General features: G+C 49.5%; 1 protein-coding gene across 4 annotated transcripts in view; it reads left to right on the forward strand.

Moving 5' to 3' along the window:
• CYFIP2 (cytoplasmic FMR1 interacting protein 2) overlaps positions 1-19297 on the forward strand; it is a 197798-nt gene that overhangs the window by 45047 nt on the left and 133454 nt on the right. For 3 of the 4 annotated variants that reach the window (XM_078653712.1, XM_078653714.1, XM_078653713.1), the window contains exons 1-3: positions 16277-16349; positions 17334-17435; positions 17645-17826. In XM_078653712.1, coding sequence (XP_078509838.1) covers positions 16278-16349; positions 17334-17435; positions 17645-17826 — 356 coding nt within the window. In that variant the 5' untranslated portion in view covers position 16277. Of the gene's footprint in view, positions 1-16271; positions 16350-17333; positions 17436-17644; positions 17827-19297 lie in introns of those variants that run through there. The other variant, XM_078653715.1, reaches the window with a different exon arrangement.

Consider the following 19297-nt stretch of genomic DNA (forward strand, 5'->3'; position numbering starts at 1 on the left):
GTCCAGTAATATCCAAATGCAGCATTGATCATGCCATGGTGCTCTCCACTCCTGTAAGAATCCGTCCATGGCTCTGTCTTTTCATTTCATATGATTCTGTACATGCTACTGCTGTACGTACTGCCAATTTCACAGGGTCATTCCATAGGTATCGAACCAGCCAACATCTTATGGCTTTATGTGTTAAAGCAACATATGGATCACACCGTCTTCCAAGCATCTTCCATCGGTTACCCACACACCAGTCTGCTACAGGTTTCTCGAAAGCTATGTGTACATGAGTAGACACCAGCGATTTCCAGCCTTTGTATGGTTTCCAATCCACTATGCAATTTGCACAGACTTCGAGATAGTCGCCAGAGGTCACACTTTTATTCTGAATTACTGTGCCTCCAGGTCAACTATGGGTTTTTCACTTTTATTGGCAAAAAATATAAAACTTTCACATAAGTTATTGTGGAAAAATGATAATACTTTAATAGAATTCTAAAAATGGAGCTCTGGAAAAATAGAAAAGGTTGCTGCTGCTGCTTCTTCCTTATACACTTTGCAAAGCATGTTGGGAGCATAACAAACTTTTCCATGTGTGTTTTATGCTGATTCAAAACAGTAAAGTAATTTGAGAAGGTATTTTTCTATAATGTGTAGATCATTTGCATTTCAACATTACCAAAAAGTGCAGTTTTTCTACTGCTAATTTATCCATGTACTAACCATTGTAACATTCTTTGGAATTATTTTGCATTGTTTTAGGCCTTGATTTTGATTGTGCTGGAAGATTCCAAACCCTATGCAATCCCTGGCATAGGACCACTTTTCTCCTGCATCTTGCCTTCCTTTGCTTTTTCTCCTGCCAGCAGCTATAAAAGCTCTAGGCTCCTCTCTACTACCTGTTGCATCTTATCACTCTTTGAGCTGCTGTGCTGATCTGAGTTTTACGTAATCTCAAAGGACTCCTCCCCTTCCTACCCACATCTGGGGAGTATTCTATTCTGTATAGACATTGCCTTCTACTATCCTTTCTTAAAAGTAGTATGCACCATCATCATCATCATCACACACCTTAGGATCCAGTCCCTGGAATCAGTTGTAATCTCAACATCTAGAGCAGCTCAGAGGTGGTTTGCACAGTGTTCCATCCTGGTCGGTTCAACCCTACCTTTCCAACCATAAGTTAAACAACAATATCAAGTGTATAGGAAGAAAATGAAATCATGATAAATATGTGTCCTAAAGGCCCAAAAACCCTAACTTGAGTTCTTTTGTGGCTTTGCAATGAAGAAACATGACTATGAGTAACGATTGTTGTTTAGTTAGTGGCCCATTACTCTTGAAAAAAACAAGCATATTTAAAATTGATGGCTTAGGGGGAAAAAAACCTGATTGTGATGTTCACAGTAACCATTGCAGAATAAATATAACTGCAAACAGAAATAGTGTTGCATTAAGCAACAAACCCCAGCAGTAAGGATCAGGAGGCCAATGGTACTGACCTTGTATCTCTTTGGCTCTCCCAAGCACTTTGTCCACTTGCACACTTTAATCTCTTCATCCCCGGTGCCTTTCAGGACGTGATTTATATATTGGTATAGACTGTACTCTGTCACAATGGAATACCCTTCTTGCCAATACAGTGGCCCCCCTGCAAAATTAAATTGCAGGCAGACCCTAAATTTGGCCACGGTGGAGACTACACTGTCTCTGCCATGTGCAAATATCTCTGACCACCCTGTGGAGTGAGGGCCATCCGAAAAAATGGCTACATGTCTGCCCACCCAATTTAGATGGGTGGACATGTCGTCCTTTTTACTGTTGCTTACCTCCAGGCAAGGTAAAACCTTGTGGTAAGGTACAGTAAAGCCATTCTAATGCTCACCTTGCCGTATGAGAATCCTCCCAAGGCGAGGGGAGCATTACATTTTTTATTTTCAAAAAGAAAATTCAGTTATAGGTTTTTCTTTATGAATAGAAAAAAAGAATACTGTTTGCCTTGCAGCAAACAGTAAAATGCATTGTCAGGACCCACCAATGCCTTTAAATAAGGACCGCCTGCTTGGCAATCATTTATAAATCTGGTGGGCGAAGTATTCTCGACCGTGCAAGTGTAAATCCTCTACCAGGCCAATGGAGAAGACTCCATCTGTCAGAATATAAATTTGGCCCTCAGTCTTCATCTTTAGCTACCATGTCATCCTCTACATCGCGCACGTTACTTTGACCATGCCATCACCGTCCAAACTACAGGGTTCAGGGACTCTTTAATTACCTGCAGTAGCAGCACCATAGGATGTGCAATGCACCATGGAGGTCCATTACATTTACACTTTGTGTACGCATACAAATGTCACTGCAGCAATGTTAGAATATATGCAACAACAAGGATGGACCCTTATACCCAGACAGGAACGCGGCTAGGCTAGCACAAACTGATGCAATGGTCCCAGGGGTCAAACTTATCCACAGGTCTTTCCACCAAAGTCCATCAATCGCATTGGGGTGCAGTAGTGTGACACTTAATGAATCACTGGGGCGCTGATCAAATTGAAATGCAGTGTATTGTTCAGATCTCAAAATAAAGAGTATATTAAAGCCTAATTGTGTCATGGCCTCGAATCTTAGATTAAGACGTTGGAGTCCTAAGTTTTAATAGCCATGCAAAGTCACATTTTTACCATATTCAGACAATGGAGTAAGACCAATTAAGTTAATGACTCCTAGCTATTTCTCTTTCTAAAATGTTTATCTTTGTACAACTCCTAGAAGCTAAGGAGGTGTAAACCCTTCTCATCAAAAGAGAGCTATAATTGCTTCACTTCAAATAGGTTTGCCAATGGGTTTGACAATTTCCCCTCTTTAAAGGAGTTTCTTAATTTCCTCTTTGCCTTCCTAGAAACAGAGATAACATTCGGCCTAGCCATTTCAAACCACAGGTGAATGCTTACAGTTTTTTTCCTATTCCAAGAAACGCAACCTTTCAAATGTCAAGGGAATTTTCAAAAAGTCACAAAAAGGAACTGTGGATTTGTGAATGTCCCTTCATTATGTGTAATATTTGTCACTGCACTGCTTCAAATTTCATTCACCTCCAAAAAAATCATTTTATATAAACATTAAAGATACTTCTGGTTTGGCTGCTTTTCGATTTATTTAAACGTTTTCTGCAGAATAAAAGCAATGCCATTTCTTGGGTCCTGGGGTAGTCTTTGGTTACTGGGTGGTATCTTGTGTGGGCATAAACCCTCAGTGTCCCAGCGCCTTCAGTGTTGTTGCACTCTAAATGAATGACTATGTCTTCCCTTTGGACTCTTGACTGTAAAAGAATAGCAAATCGACTTTTCGAAGCTCACTATGGCGGGCAGTAGGGTTTAGAAATTGTGATTGAACATAACAGTCAAATAGCACACAATGAACTAAATGTCCAGTAACTGCTATAAATTCTAAGAAGTACATGACTCCTTTAGCATGAGTAAAATAGAATAATTAAAAATATGGCCCAAATATAAAAACTAATAGGTGATACTGTCTCTTGGGTCCTGGTTATATCCCAAGACCTCTTTATAAACAGGACTAGACACTGTATTTCACAAAAACATTAGGCCCTGTTGCCAATATCATCCACTCTTGGGGGGGGGGGGGGGGTATGGGGGGGGGGGACTGGGCTGCCGCTTTTACTGCCTGGCGGTTCTCGGTCTCCGAGAGAGGACCTGCCGTCTGAGGCCTCCTCAGTGGAAGAACGCCCTTGGGGCTTTCCCGTTTGCCTGGTACCATCGGCGAGATCCCCAAGAGGCCTCCACTTCGTGCTGCTGCCTGCCTTGAGACCGGCCAGTCACTGGGACACTGGATATACTGTTGAGGGGCCCCCGCTCCCACAGTGTGTGCCCCATGCATGGCCTGGCACTGCTGTCTGCCAGAGGTGTGGCCATACTCATTCACAAATGAGTCCCCTTTAGCCAGGGCTCCGTCGTTGGTGACAGGAAAGGGAGATACGTTCTTGTCACGGGATCACTCATGGGACATAAAAAGGCATTGGTGTGTGTCTACGCTCCAAACGCTGATTCACCTGAATTCTACCATGCACTACAAGCAGAGCTACTAAAACTCGACCCCTGTCTACTTTTGCTTGGGGGGGATTTTAGTTTACTCCTTAACACTGCACTAGACAGCCCGGCATCCACCCCAGACACTAAACCACACTCCTGGCACGCCCTCATGGTCCTATGTGACCAGCTTTCCCTAATTGGCATTTGGCGCCAGCGCCATCCCACCCACACTGACTACACACATTACGCTGGGCAGCACAATACCTGGATGAGAATAGATTACTGGTTAGTGTCCCCGGCTATCTCCAATTGGTTTCAGATTCTTAATATGCTTCCTAGAACTTACTCGGACCATTCTCCGGTTCTGCTCCGTCTGAATATTCCACGCCCAGAGGGGTTTGAGCGCCAATGGCGCTTCCCTAGCCGAGCGTTCCTTGATGTTGTGTTTAAAGAGGAGGTTCGCGAGGCTCCTGCAGTCTTGTGGGAGCGCTTTAAGGCGTACATACGGGGAGTGTGCATAGCTAAGCACTCTTGGTTGCTGATAAGCCTACGTTCCACCATTACCCATATTGAACGGGAACTCACAGCCCTTGATGACGTTTCCCTGCGCTCCTTGACCCCAGACGCGGCTAGCCGGCAGTTGGCCCTACTGCTCGAATATCACAACGCAGCTTTCCGTGAGATCCTTTACTTGGGTAAATACCAATCAGCTAGACGGTACGGGGAGGGTGAGGGTGAGAGACCGGGAAGGTCACTGGCGCAGATGTTGAGGCCTCCCTACAGCAAAGACTTTATCACTGAAATACACTCTACTTCTGAGTAGTAACCTCACTTCCACTTTAGATATTCATGAGGAATTTTTAGAATACTTCACTGCTTTGTACTCCACTAAAATGGGAAGCAACCAATCGGCCCAAGAGGCGCATTTTTCGGAAATAGCTTTAGTATATCTGGAAAAGGATATGCAAGATTTCCTCACCAAACCAATAATGGAATCCGAGGTCCGGGGTGCGATCGCTACCCTCCGCTGTTCCTCAGCCCCCGGCCTTGATTGCTTCACTGGGGACATTTATCAAACTTATCCGTATCTACTGGTTCCGCAATTGATTGAGGTATATGCAGAGGCCCTTGAAAAACAGATGCTGCCCCCTACGCCCCGAGAGGCAGTTGTGATCCTTCTTACTAAACCTGGAAAAGACCCAACGTCGTGTGGTTCATATGGGCCCCTGTTCCTCCTAAACCTGGACTACAAAATATTAGCCAAAATAGTGGCCAATCGTCTTTCTCAGTTGATGAAATTCATCATTTCCCCGGCTCAATCTGGGTTCAATCCCCACCTATCCACTTCTTTAAATTTAAGAACTCTTTTTTCGGTCCTTCATAGAATCGATCCCACAGTTCCGGCGGCTTCCATTTTTATTAGACACTGCAAAGGCCTTTGATTCTTTGGAATGGCCCATTCTTCCTCTACGTTATGCGCCGTATGGGCATGCCGATTGGTTTTATCGCCTACCACTGCCCTGCTGTACAGCAGCCCTACGGCTCGGCTATGCATAAACCGAACTTTGTCCCAGCCGTTCTCCCTTTCGCGCGGCACGCTGCAGGGCTGCCCCCTTTCTCCCCTATTCTTTATATTGGCCATGGACCACCTGATAAGGCATTTTCAGGAAAGACATCTGCAAAGAGGCTTACAATTTAAAACTGCCCCCCTTCTAGTTTCCCTATACACGGATGACACCATCCTTTACGTTAGAGACCCCCAGGTAAACTTGGAGCCCCTCATCAGGGATATACTCCGGTTTGGCCTTTTTTTTGGCCATGGTATAAACTGGCATAAGTCAGTGATATTTCTACTTACCTCCAGCACCACCCCCTGGGAATGCGAATTTCCTTTGCAGTGGTGCACCGACTCCGTCAAATACCTAGGCATTCATATACACCTTGATACCACACAGATCCTTCGGCTCAATTATGGTCAAGCTATTACAGCACTTGAATCTCAGATTGAGAGATGGTTGCACTTCCCCTTATCCATGGCTGGCCAGTTCGCTATTCTCAAAATGATCGTATTGCCCAAATGTTTGTATTTTTTTAACAACATTCCTATCCCACTCACTAATGGGTTATTTTTACACTTGCGCAAAGTCCTTATTAGACTGATATGGGGTGGCAAGCAAGCTCGTGTTCACGGCAAATTCTTACCTTGCCATACAAAAGAGGTGGCTAAGGAGTACCAGATTTTCAACTGTATTATTTAATTGCCCAGTGCTGCTCTCCTATGCATGGTACCACCGGGATACGTGGATACCCTATCTGTGACCAGAGGCAGATTTTGTCCTTCCTGAACGGTTATCGACCGTGTTGCCTGGGGGAGTGCCTGCGACCCCTCTGACATACAGACAGTTTCCACCACTAGCTGGGCCTGGGAGAAACTACGACGGATCACCGCTGCTCCTTTGCTATACTCCTCTGCTTTGCCGGTCCCTAACGCTCGCTGGCTCCCAATTACCGGCAAAAAATTGATCCAGCGCTCTTTAACCTTGTTTGACATCACTACGGTCCAGGACTTGCATCCGGAAGGACATATTTTTTCCCCATCAGAAGATGCCCGTTTCCAGACCGCCACATTCATGGACAGCTTTGTTCTTAGCTGTATCCGATCGGCACTGCGTGCTGCGATTCCTGGCTCCCCCCTTGAGCCAGAGACCTTTCCTCCTCTTACACTCATAATAGAAAAACCAACTGGGGCACATCTCATCTCTAAATTGTACAAATCCTGCGCGTCCCTACGACCCATACACTACGATTAAATCCATGCAGACTGGGAGACAGACCTTGGACATGCAATTACAGATGATCAATGGGTTAAACAATGTCTCATTAAATAGTAGACATAAGCTATTACATTATAAGTTCCTACAGCGAATGTACTTTACCCCTGCTAAAGCACATAGGCTGGACCCCACTAGACCCCACACTTGCCACAAATGCGCTGCCCCACACGCCGACTTTGCTCACCTCACATGGATTGCCCCAAGCTTCGTACATACTGGGAGGAAGTACAGAACAAATTAAGTACCATTACTAAGTTGAGACTTACCCCCGTTCCGGAAGTAGCGCTACTGGGATATACTGTGAACTTTCCCAAACATGTCCGGCGGTTTGCATCCCTCAGTTTACTTGTTAGCTAAACACGAAATTGCCCTACTGTGGGGCCGCAAAGCTGCCCCGACCCTGGCAGGCTGGCTTTGCAGCCTGGCTTATTGCAACACAAACTTCGAGGTATATGCTGATATCCTACCAGGGACCTCGCGATCTAAAAACATTTGGGGCCCATACCGGTTATACGTGAACGGCCTTCAGTCAGTTGCCACCTCTCAGCCACACAATGGAATAGTTCCAGAAGGTTTGGGGTGATATGTCTATCCTACTCCATCCTTAGTTTGGTTTGCTCAACCTTCATCCTCCACTCAGCTTATCAGGTTGTTTTCATGGCTCAATTGTCTGTGGTCATTACACTGCAGCAGTCTCTGGGGCGATTAATGCCAATTCAAGGCAGGATCTGACGGGGGTGGGCGATGATGATTATTTTTTTCATTGCAATGTCTTGTTGCCCAGCGGATTATTATCCGTTTAAGAAATGTCGATTTCATTGCTACATTGTGACAAGGTAGTTTTGTATTAGTTGCTTGCATATATATGGTTTTCATGCCACGCCATCGCTAATGATCATGTATGCCTGTATTGATTTCTCTATTGCCAAAACGATAAAGTAAAAACAAAAAAAGAAAATGTGTATGCCCTCTGATATGGTTTGTGAGTCTGGGTGAGAAGGTGGGCAACTATATGCATATGAGTTGCCAAAACAATCATACAACGAATTTACCCAAAGCCACGTACCAGAAAAATAAGAACAGGGTCCCACCAAAGTTCTAACATGATAATTTAGGATGCCAAGTCCAATTCCCCAATCTCCAATCTCGGTATCAGTGCACCTTACCCTCCAACTAGAATATTACGAGTAGGCACAAACAGAAAGCAAATTTCGCAGCTACATACACCATGCATCCCTTTGCTGTCAGTGCTGCATTGGGTTCCAGCTCAGGACTGTATTCATGCTGATCAAAGCAGCTGAGATCCCCAGTGAAAATCAATTCAGAAATAAGTAATACCCAGGAGAACTGAATTTGTTCAATCTGATTCCCCCATTTATTACCATCCCTAAGTTGTCCCTCAGGATTTAACTCGTCATGGGCCATTTTTTTCGACCCCTAATGATAACAATCCAGGCAGTAAGGGTACCTCTAGGGGTCGCAATTATCGGGCCCACTTATGGGAAACTGGTAACAAGGGGTTTTATGTTTTGTACTTATTCATTTTATGTTTATACTTTGGGATTTTTCTGAAGGGTATTGTCGGCGCTTAACATAGTTTTATTTCTAATATGATGTTTCCCCAGGGACATTTTGTTTTTTAAATTTGTTTTTATTGTTGCATCATAACACCTGGGTACATAGTGGATCAACTGCCGGCGTGGCATCAACATTCAGCCACGGTCAGGCGTGCGCGCAACATTTCTGTATATAAACTTGTGGAATTTGGTATTCCTTCCATTAAACAGTACAGATCAATCAGATATGTTCTCAGGCTGGGGTCATATAACCGTGCTCCGTAAGGGAGAAAGGAGGATACAAGTGGGTACATGAATTCCCGCCTTGGTGGCATAGGCTCGGGGTCTGTATAGTTCTTATAACTGTATTACCAGTAACTGGGGGGACATAACTGTGGGAGGGAGCAAATAGGCGTAGGCAAGAGCCGGTAGAGGAAAAACCAAGTGTCGGATGTCGGGAGACAGGGGGTTCCCTCAGTGTGCACTCATATTAAGGTAGAGCAGTCAGAGAGAGGGGGCGTTCCGTGTGTGTGTGTAGTGGGATGGTCAGTGTGGGGACAGGGCCTTGACCAGGGACTATATGCTCACTCGAGTGAGGGGGGGGGCGTAGGTGGGTCTTCTGTGTGCAGGGACTGCCGGAAGCTATGGAGGAGCATGGCCCACGCCATGGAAACGGGATGCTTACGCGCACCTCTGGCCTCCTCCTCCCTCAGGGCATCCTCCTCCGCCGCCGCCCACTTACAAACTGCCCCCGTCCAAGCTGCTATAGGGGGACACTCCGGCGATCGCCAATGCATAGCTATGCATCTGTTTGCTAGCAGCAGTGCCAAGGATATGAAGCACCTATGTACTGGTTCTTGTTTAGGGACATGAAAGATGCCTAGTGCACTGGACTCCCAGGAGGCTAGTGTTGTGAGGCCCGTGAGATCCGCCAGTGTGTCGTGCACCGTTTTCCACAAGGGGTGGAGGTCGGGGCAGCTCCAAAACATGTGACGAAAATCTGCCTCGGGGGATCGACATCTGGGGCATAGGAATTGTGTAGATGGGTAAAACCGTTGTAGGCGCGCCTGGGTGAGGTATGCCCTGTGCAGTATATAGTATTGAATGTTTTTGAATCGAGCATTCCTAGAGACGCGTTTAGGGGCCTCGAGCGCCTTGTTCCACTCTGAGTCATGTAATGCGCGACCGATGTCTTCCTCCCATGCGGCCCGTAGGGCCGTCAGGGGGGCGTGCGAGAGTTCCTGGATCGATTTACATAACCAGGTGACCAAGTGGCGTCCCACTCCCATGTGTAGGATTGCGTGTATTACTGGGTGTGTGTCTGGTTCACCTGCCCTGAGATTATGGTAGGGTCGAAATCCCTCGAGCAGCTGTCGATGTCTGAGGAATTGACCTGGGGGAAGGTCATATTCTGCGACCAGCTGATTGATCGGTTTCAGCTGTCCTTCCTCGAAGAGCGACTCCATATCCGTGATGGCGCAATGTGTCCATTCAGCCAGCATTGGCGCCGAGAAATAGGAGTCCTGTCTGGGGCAGTATGGGGTTCTACCGGGGTCCATCCGGTGGACCCGCATCATACATCGACGCGCTATCGTGACTTGAAGGGGGTACGTACTTCGGGGTTTGGTGCCCGGGAGGAGAAGACGGGAGAGCTCCGGAGTCGGAACTCTACCGGTCGGGGTAAAAGTCTCCTGAGTGTAACGGTCCGCCGTCCAATACGACAGCCATTGGAGCTGCGCTGCCAGGAAGTAGGACTCGAAGGAAGGAGCCCCCAGCCCACCTTGTGTTGTGGGAAGTTGGAGGGTTTTCAAGGCCACTCTGAGTCGGTTCACGCCCCAAATAAGGGTACCTAAGAGAGAGTCGAGGTCCCGGAAGAAGGATCTGGGTGGCACCACCGGCAGGTTCGTGAAGTGGTAGAGAAGCCGGGGGAGCATCACCATTTTGGCCAGGGCTATCCGTCCTACCGGGGCCAGTGGGAGCTTGTTCCAGAAGGCAACAGTCGGGCGCAGGTTAGCGAGCACCTTCCGGTGATTACCGTCGAAGATGTCTGCCGGAGAGTGGTACAGGCGGACACCGAGGTACCGGGGAGCTTCCGCTGACCACGAGAGTCTATGGGTTCCCAGCCCAACGTCACGGGGAGGTAAGCGCGGGTGGAAGGGATAGATCGTAGACTTGTCCCAGTTCACCTGGAGTCCCGAGGCGTCTGCGAACTCAGTCAGCGCCACTCCTATGGGAGTTAGATCCGCCTCGATGTCCCGGACATATATGAGGAGGTCATCTGCGTACATAGAGACGCAATGGGTGTCGTCCGCGAGTGGGATGCCCCAGTGTAGTCCCTCCTGGCGCAGTCTGACCGCCAGCAGCTCGACGGCCAGGGCAAATAAAAGGGGTGACAGGGGGCACCCCTGTCTCGTGCCTCGGCGAACCTCAAATGCAGAGGAGATGTGTTTCCCAATCCGCACTCGCGTTGTTAGGTCGGCGTATAGGAGTCGAGTGTATGCCATGAGTGTCGGGCCAATGTTGAGGCGACGTAGGATCGAAAAGAGGTACGGCCAGGTGAGAGTGTCAAACGCCTTTTCCAGATCCATAATCAGGCAAGCGGCGCGGGGGAATCTGTCCCGAACCTGATCCTGAACGTGGAAGACACGGCGGATGTTTTGTGAGGTGTTCCTACCTGGCACGAACCCACACTGGTCAGGGTGGACCAGTGGGCGTATGACCTGGGCGTACCTGTCTGCCAGGATCTTCCCGAGGATCTTACAGTCTGCCGACAGGAGCGTGATAGGACGATACGATCCCAGTTGGAGTGGGTCCCTGTGGGGCTTGGGGAAGGTCACAATCACGGATTCCCGCAGTGATTGGGGAAGTATTCCCAGACGGAGGGCCGCCGCAAACATCCGAGCCAATCGGGGAGCCAGCAGGACTGAAAACGTCGAGTAGTACTCCAGTGGGAAGCCGTCGAGCCCCGGGGCTTTGTTCCGGGACAGGGTACGTAGTGCTTGGGTGACATCCGAGGGTGTTATTTTAGTGTCGAGTGTGCGCTTGTCAGCGTCCGATATCACGGGTAGTGTCAGCGAGTCGAGGAAGCGGTCCACGCATGATGGAGTGTATCGGGTTGGGGCCTCGTATACCTTTGCGTAGTAGTGTTGGAACGCCAGGAGGATCTCGGCCTGAAATCGCACTAGTACGCCTTCCGGATTGATAATATCCGTATTGGTTTGATCTCGGTGTCCTGCCTTGCCATCCAGGCAAGCATCGCTCCCGTTTTGTCCCGATCTTTGTGGACTCTGGAAGCATAGGCCCGAAAATTGTATTTCCGAAGATCAGCGCAGGCAGCTTGGTATACCGGCTTCGCTTCGGCCGTGAGCGCAGCGTGCTCCTCCGAATCATCGGTTTGTTTAGTAAGCGTAGCCAGGCGTTGTTCCGATGTGAGGAGTGTCTGTTCTAGTGCACGGCGAACCCCCGCAATCTGTTTAATGCATTCCCCCCGCGCCACCACTTTGAATGCGTCCCATTCCACTAATGTCGATGTTGCAGAGTCCGTGTTGTGTATGAAGTACTCCTGTATGCTGGTTTTGTGTGTGTCCCTGAAGACCTGGTCTGATAAGCAGTCCCTAGGGAGGCGCCAAGTGGGAACCGGTGGGTGTGGGGGTCGCCAGAGCAGGCGTAGAATGTGAGCGTCATGATCCGAGAGGATCCGACCTAGGTAGTCCGATGAAGTTACCTTTGGGAGGATAGGCGCAGAGCATAAGAACCTGTCCAGACGGACCCGGAGGTTGTGAGGAATTGAGCGGAATGAGTAAACACGGGCCAGTGGGTGTAAGTGCCGCCACGCATCAGTGAGCGCCCAGTGTGTAGCCCAGGCTCTAAAGAGTTCCGCTTGTCGGGGGGTTGGGGAGCATGCGGGGGGGGGGGTGTGATCTGTCCACGTGCAATTGTAGTCCCCTCCCAAAATCCATGGAATTGCAGTAAATTGGGCCAGGACTCCTGTGAGGTGATCCCAAAATTTATCTTGCTCAGTGTTAGGGGCGTAAATGCTGCCCAGGAGGACCCCTTGCCCATCTAGGATTCCCTCTAATAGTGCGTATCTGCCCTCTCTGTCAACCACCCGCCTGAGTGTTCGAAAAGGGGTGCCTGGCCTAACCCACACTAAAGCGCCACGCGCGAATGCTGAGTATGTCGTGGCGCAAAAGGTCCCTCGCCATTTGGCCTGTAGTCGGCCCAGTTCGGTAGTGTTGGTATGCGTCTCTTGTAAAAGTGCAACGCAAGCTGACATACGTTTGATGTAAGAGTAAACTGAGTAGCGTTTGCTAGGTGTGTGAAGGCCCCGTACATTCAGTGTGAGGACGTTAACGTCCCACCTTGGAATCGCCATTGCAAAGATATCGTGCTCGTGGGCGGGGCCCCCCTGCAGGTCCCGAGGACAGTGAGGTCATGTGTGTCGCGTGTGCCCTTGCGCGCCATGCTTCCATATGTGCGGGGGAGGGTCTAACGGGGGCAACAACAGGTAGAACCAAAGGTGGGGAACAGTCCCAATACCAGGGATATATCACCGGGGGTGGCATATCCAAACTTGTGTCCCACTAGGGGAGAAATATAACAAGGTTTTGCGGGGGTGGCAGCATGTGTCACTGCCGGGCTTATTCGCGGATCGGGCTGTTGTAGGAGAGATGTCCATCGCGCGCGTGCACATACAGTCAACTGGTCATATATCATTGGCGCACAAACATCGCACAGCGCTTTAAGCAACCAAGAAAAGAGGATACAGTGATTGTCTTTCAGATCATCATGAGGAGGTGCCAGGTTGGTCAGCCGGGGCAGCGTCCTTTGTATGCACGGCAAGGAGGGGGGACGAAATCGAACCAAATCCTGACATTGTGCCATCACTGTCCCGGTCCTTCTCAGGGGTGAACAGGTGCGGTTGGCTTTCCAGGTCCGATGCTTGGGGGGATGTGTGCAGTTCCGTCACCGCTCTCAGGGCATCACGCCTCTCCTGCATGATTTGCGTGAGGTCGGGCGAGCCCGAGGGGGAGGATGCTTGACTTTTGGAAGGGCTTGTCCGGGTGTGGTTCGTGCCCCGTCTCCTGGGTCGTCTAGAGTCATTGTTGTGTCTCCGCTGGGGTCCGGGCTTGGGGGATCAGCGGACAGTGGAACTCCGCCCAATCCTTTGCCTCTTCCGCCGTGGCGAAGAACAAGGCCTTCCCGTTATGGAGCACCTTGAGGCGGGCTGGGAACAGTAGGGAGTACTGGAGATCGTTTGCGCGGAGGCACCTTTTAACCTCCAGATAGGTCGAGCGCTGCTGCTGTACTTCTCGAGCATAATCCGGGAACACCATGACCTGTTGGTCCTCCACTTGCAGGGGGCCCGCCACCCGGGCCGCGCGGAGCACCGCATCGCGGTCTCGGAAGTGTAGGAACTTAGCCAGCATGGGGCGTGGAGGACGACCTGGTTCGGGTTTCCGGGCAGGGACACTGTGAGCTCTTTCGATAGAGAAGAATGCTGACCGTTCCGACTCGGGGGTAAATGATCTGGTCCATGATTCCATATAGGTTAGTGGGTCCGAGTTTTCAATCCCTTCCGGAAGCCCCAGGACGCGGATGTTGCAGCGTCTCGAGCGTCCCTCCAAATCGATCGTGCGCTCCTCGAGGGCCGCCACTCGTCGTAGGACCACCTTCATGTCTGCTTCCTGCGTTTTCACCGTGGGTTGAAGCGCGGCCACGATCCGCTCTCCCTCCTTCACTCTGTCCGCCAGCTTACGATGGTCGTCGCGAATCAGGCTAATGTCCGTTGTCAGGACGCCAAATCGTTCCTCCATTGAGAGCCGGGACAGTTCAATAGCTGCCAGCACCTGGTCCAGTTTTGCCGACAATGAGGGGTCCGCAGGAGTCGTGTTTGCTTGTGTCCAGGTCCTTGTGTGCGGCATTTTCTCGATGGCCGTTTCAGGGACGGATGTCGCCTGCGTGCCCCTTGGGCTCCCCCCCCGCTGTCCTGGCACTCCGGGAAAGAGGGCTCCTAGCTGCTCTTGACGGGGCAGATGGCTGGCGTTCACCCTTCCTCACCTCAGGGCGAAGAACAGTCTATATGTCAGTATTTGGGCAGGGAGGAGGCTCAAGCGGTAGGTGCCTGCGGGTCCGGGGTGGTGATGGATTGTCTCTGTTGTGGCTTGCCGCCGTCTTAGCCTTGGAGGAACGCTGCCGCTTCTATGGGGAGGCCCGCGCCGAGCCCAGCATCTGGGACTACTCGGGCGCCATGTCAGGGTCAGGCAGTTCGATCCACCGGGTCGTTTGCGGTGGTAGGGACGTCCAGGTCACTCCTCCCCTCTGCCCAGGAAGTGGGGTGGCAGGCGTCCCCTGAGAGGTCTCGGAGGGGGGCCGCAGATCGCCGGGGTCTTGGTGTTGGGGGACCCCCGGGGGGGGAGGGAGCAGACACTCACCACTCGCGGGAGACGTCGCGGTCACCAGAAGGCCCAGGCGCCGCGTTGGTGGTGTGTCCGCCGGGGCCCCTCAGTTCGGAGCTGCAGTCGGGTAGACACCCGGCCGGACCGGAGCGCTGGTGAAACGAAGCTCCGGCTCGGTGGCCGCCATCTTGCTTGCCGATGCGCGCCTGCAGGGGTGAGCCCAGCGCCGAGTGCGCCTCCGCGGGCCAGTCGCGCCGCCCGATCAGGAGCCCCGCGGCCTCGGCCCGATTGAATGTGTCCCCGGGTCTCCGGTCCAGATCCGAGGGCCCAGTGGTGTCAGCCCCTGTAGGTCAGAGTCGCGGTCGCCATTTTGGAGCTTGGCGCACCGCTCCGGCAGGAAAGATTTCCCTTTTCTGGTGCCGCACCTCAGCGACGGCCGCGGCTCACCTGGAAGGTGCCTCAAGTGTGATTACACCGCTGGTGATTTTTCCGTTGGCTGAGGCTCCCGGCGATTTCTGGAAACGGGCAAGATGCAAGCCCGATCGCAGAGCCTCAGCAAGACACAGCCGCCATCGTGGCTTGCTAAGCCACGCCCCCCATGTTTCCCCAGGGACATATGAAAACATATCACATATATACATTTATATTTCAGAGAGGTCATACTAGACAATATTGGTGAGATTTAGGACAGTATAATGATGATGATTCTTGTGATTTATCAATGTATAATTCTTGTGTATTAGCAACCAGCTTTCAGAATGGAGACATATGAGGTGGTGAAAGGGGAGAGTAGGGGGATGATGCCCCAAAGTAGAGAAGGTAGGGAAGGGGAATACGTCGATAACAACTATCGAAGGCAGTGCAGAGATGTGTAGAGGAAAGACTTTAGAAGATCAACAGTTGATATGAGGATTGAGGTTTTATTTCAGAGTCAAGTTTTGGACAAATCGCACGTTTATGAAACATAATGGCCTTCATTTTATTTCTGAAGACTAATTGTTGGTCTTTTGTGAGTGTTGGATGAGGCTGTGTCTGAGTGTATTCAGCTTTGCTGTTAGACCCAGTGTTGCTCCTAGGCCTGTTTGTGGTGTGCTTATCCCAGGGCTTGTCCTCCCTAGCATGACGCTTGGTGTTTTTCACAGAGTGTGTCTGAGTGGCAGAAGTTTAAAAGACGGTCTTTTTCACGCCAGGTTTTCTAGGTGCTAATCTCTGTCCATGACGACAAGGGTGTGTGCTGGTGATAGTGATCTCTAGCTGTCTGCTGTTGCTTCTGCCTGTGATGGGGATAGTGACGTGAGCGCTATCATGGCTCTGCAGCATAGTCTCCAGCCACATGATCCCTGATCGCTGTGCATCGCAGGCGTGAACTCCTTGTGTACGAGAAGTAACAGGGATCTGGTGTGGAGGGTCTTCTCACAGGTCTGTTTTCTGTGTCTTTTTCAGAATGAGATGTTGGAGGAAGGTCACGAGTATGCAGTGATGTTGTACACCTGGAGGAGCTGCTCGCGAGCCATCCCACAGGTACGAGGGGGGGGTGCGCAGTCACTGGCACTGGTGTATCTGGGACTGATGCTTAGGATCCGCTGCTGATTTCCATAATGTTCATCAACATTCATAACAAAGTTATTTAGTTGCCTCACTGGGTGAGTCCACTGCTCCAGGTTTTGCCTGGAGGAAAAAAAGATTTCATCGATTGGGCTGTGGCGGTGAGAAAGATGACAAAATGATGGAAGACTCTGCTTAATGGACAGAAATGTTAATTAAATTGATTGATCCCCGAATAATATACCGCTTTGAATGATATGTGTACGTGCAGGAAAATACTTCATCAGGAAGGTAACACCCCAGCCCCTCCCCATTTGTTTTCTTGTGAAATAGATGGTGTGGAAGCTGCTGAGGGCGCATGTGGTGATTCATGTCAGAATGCGCTGTAAATGTTGCACTGTGAATAACTATAACTGTGCAGTTGGATGCTACTGATGAAAGTCAATGAAAAGAAGATTAAAGAAAATTAATAACTGTTCAATTGCCAATAAGTCCCACTCCTGATGCCTATGACTTGCAGACTGCCTACATTCTAGTTTTCTATAATGTCCCATGATCCCTATGAATGATATTCCTGCCGCCTTTTCATAATATCTCCTTTGAACATTAGTGATGTCCACGTTTCCAATGAATAATGTTCTTATTCCCTATGAGGGACAAGTCGCTTCCTTATGAGTAAATGTCCTGTTGCCCATGAATGATCTCCCTGTTGCCCTTGCCTGGCGCAGTGCTGTTTCCCATGAACTACCTCCTTGAGTGATGGCTCTTCTGCCAATGAGTGTGATCTGTTTGGCCCATAATTGTCGTCCCTTTTATCACTCAATAACATCCCTGTACCACTGTGTAAAGGCTCTCATGACCATGAGGGGTGTTTCTACTACCTAGGAGTGACATAGCCATTGCCTAAGACTAAAGTCACTCAAGTTGTCATGAGTGACACTCCTGTGGTCCTCTTTTCAGGTAAAATGCAATGAGCAGCCGAATCGTGTTGAGATCTACGAGAAGACGGTGGAGGTGCTGGAGCCGGAAGTGAACAAGCTGATGAGGTTCATGTACTTTCAGGTCAGTACTGTGAGGGGCTAAACAAGCCCTGGGGTAGAAGGTATGGGGAAGATAAGGATGGGGGTGAGAATGGATTAAAGAAGGCCAGTGAGGATGAGGAGTCATGGTGTATTGAGAGGGGTGAATAGCAGAGGAGTGGCATTAAGCTGAAGGATACAGTTAGCTCGTAGCCACACTAATGCCCACACCTGTTTGCACTCTTTTCACAGCGTAAGGCGATCGAACGCTTCTGTAATGAAGTGAAGCGGCTCTGTCACGCGGAGCGCAGGAAGGACTTTGTCTCCGAGGCCTACCTGTTAACCCTGGGCAAATTCATCAACATGTTTGCAGTGCTAGATGAACTGAAGAACATGAAGTGCAGCGTGAAGAATGACCACTCGGCGTACAAAAGGTAAGGCCGGAGGGGGGAGACCTATTGAAGACAGAGTCAGAGGGAACTGGAGAATGGGAGACTGAAGAGGAGTCCATAAGGCACAGGGTTAGACTGAGGGTCCAGCAGAGGGGGAGCCCTAGAGAGAGGGAGATCTGGAGTAGGAAAAGACGGATGTATGACGTTACAACGCATACTTTTACAACGCCTACCTTTACATCGCAAGTTTTACAACGCATACCATTACAACGCATAATGCTTTTGGGCGCTGGATAGTGAATAGTTTAATTTACTATTCCAACTCCAGTCCCCGTGGATAGTAGGGAAGGTTATTGGATAGTAAATTAACCTATTGCCTATCCTAGAGCGCCCCCCCAGTGCTATGCGTTGTAATAGTTTGCGTTGTAAAAGTTGCGTTGTAATGGTAGTTCGTTGTAAAAGTTTTGTTGTAAAGGCTGTATACCGGAAAAGACCTGGGGAGAAGAGACTACAGAGAAGTGAACCACAGGGAGAGAGAAACCTGGTGCGCGAGAAATGAGTGAAGAGTAGGGCTTGGGTTAAGAGATACCTAACATAATGTACATCAGATGAAAGGAATACATGAGGCGAAGGGGTGTATGGGGTTGGAAGAGAGACACTAGTGAATGGATACACCTCTTGAGAGGAAAGCCATGGCAACCTGGAGAGATTGTGACCAGCAAACAAGTGGATCAGTTTATATGATAAAATGTGTAGATCTACTTTACCTATTGTACGAATAGGGCTACAAGCGCCAGAATGCAAAGTGCTGTGACCAACAAATCAGTACTGGCTGAATATCTGATATTGGTTCTGCCCTTGAAAGGAGACGAGGCCCTAGGAAGGTCAGGGATCTGTAAATCTGAGATGGAGAGGGGAACTTAACAGAGGCCTGGAAGAGAAAGGGTAGAGCAGCAAGAATACCGCTTAAGACAACCTGTCTGGAGAGAGCCCATGAAGAAAAGGTGATCACTGGATTACAGGGCAGTAAATGCCCATGCGTGTGACTCAAATGGGCACCGTTGTATGGAGAGGCAGGTGAGTTAGAGAAAAATGAAAGGTGTGAGTGAATACATGGCAGGTCTCCATCTTTATGATAGGGATTATGACTTCAGCAGATATTTAAACTTAAAATGTTGTGGGTTTTCCTTTCTTTAAAAAACGTGCCTCGACCCCAGGTCAAACAGCAAGTTGTCTGTTGAAACATATATCTCTTGAGTGTATTGCGACTGGTTTGGATGAGGGGCACTGGTGTTGCTCTAAAGGCATTTGGAGTTCATTGAGATAGACAGTTCAGTGATTAGAAATTTCTCACAGTCGGGAAAAAGCTGAAAACGAAGAAAAGTTAAAACTAGGCAGGTGAAGAAATCTCTGGAACCATAAGGGAGTTTTGCTTGCGCTGCAAAATGGGCCATGTTCACAGTAAAATATGATGCATGATGTATGTGGTTGGTAGTACCTGGGTGGGTGCAAT

Source organism: Lissotriton helveticus, chromosome 7 (genome assembly GCF_964261635.1).
Source record: "Lissotriton helveticus chromosome 7, aLisHel1.1, whole genome shotgun sequence".
NCBI lineage: Eukaryota > Metazoa > Chordata > Amphibia > Caudata > Salamandridae > Lissotriton > Lissotriton helveticus.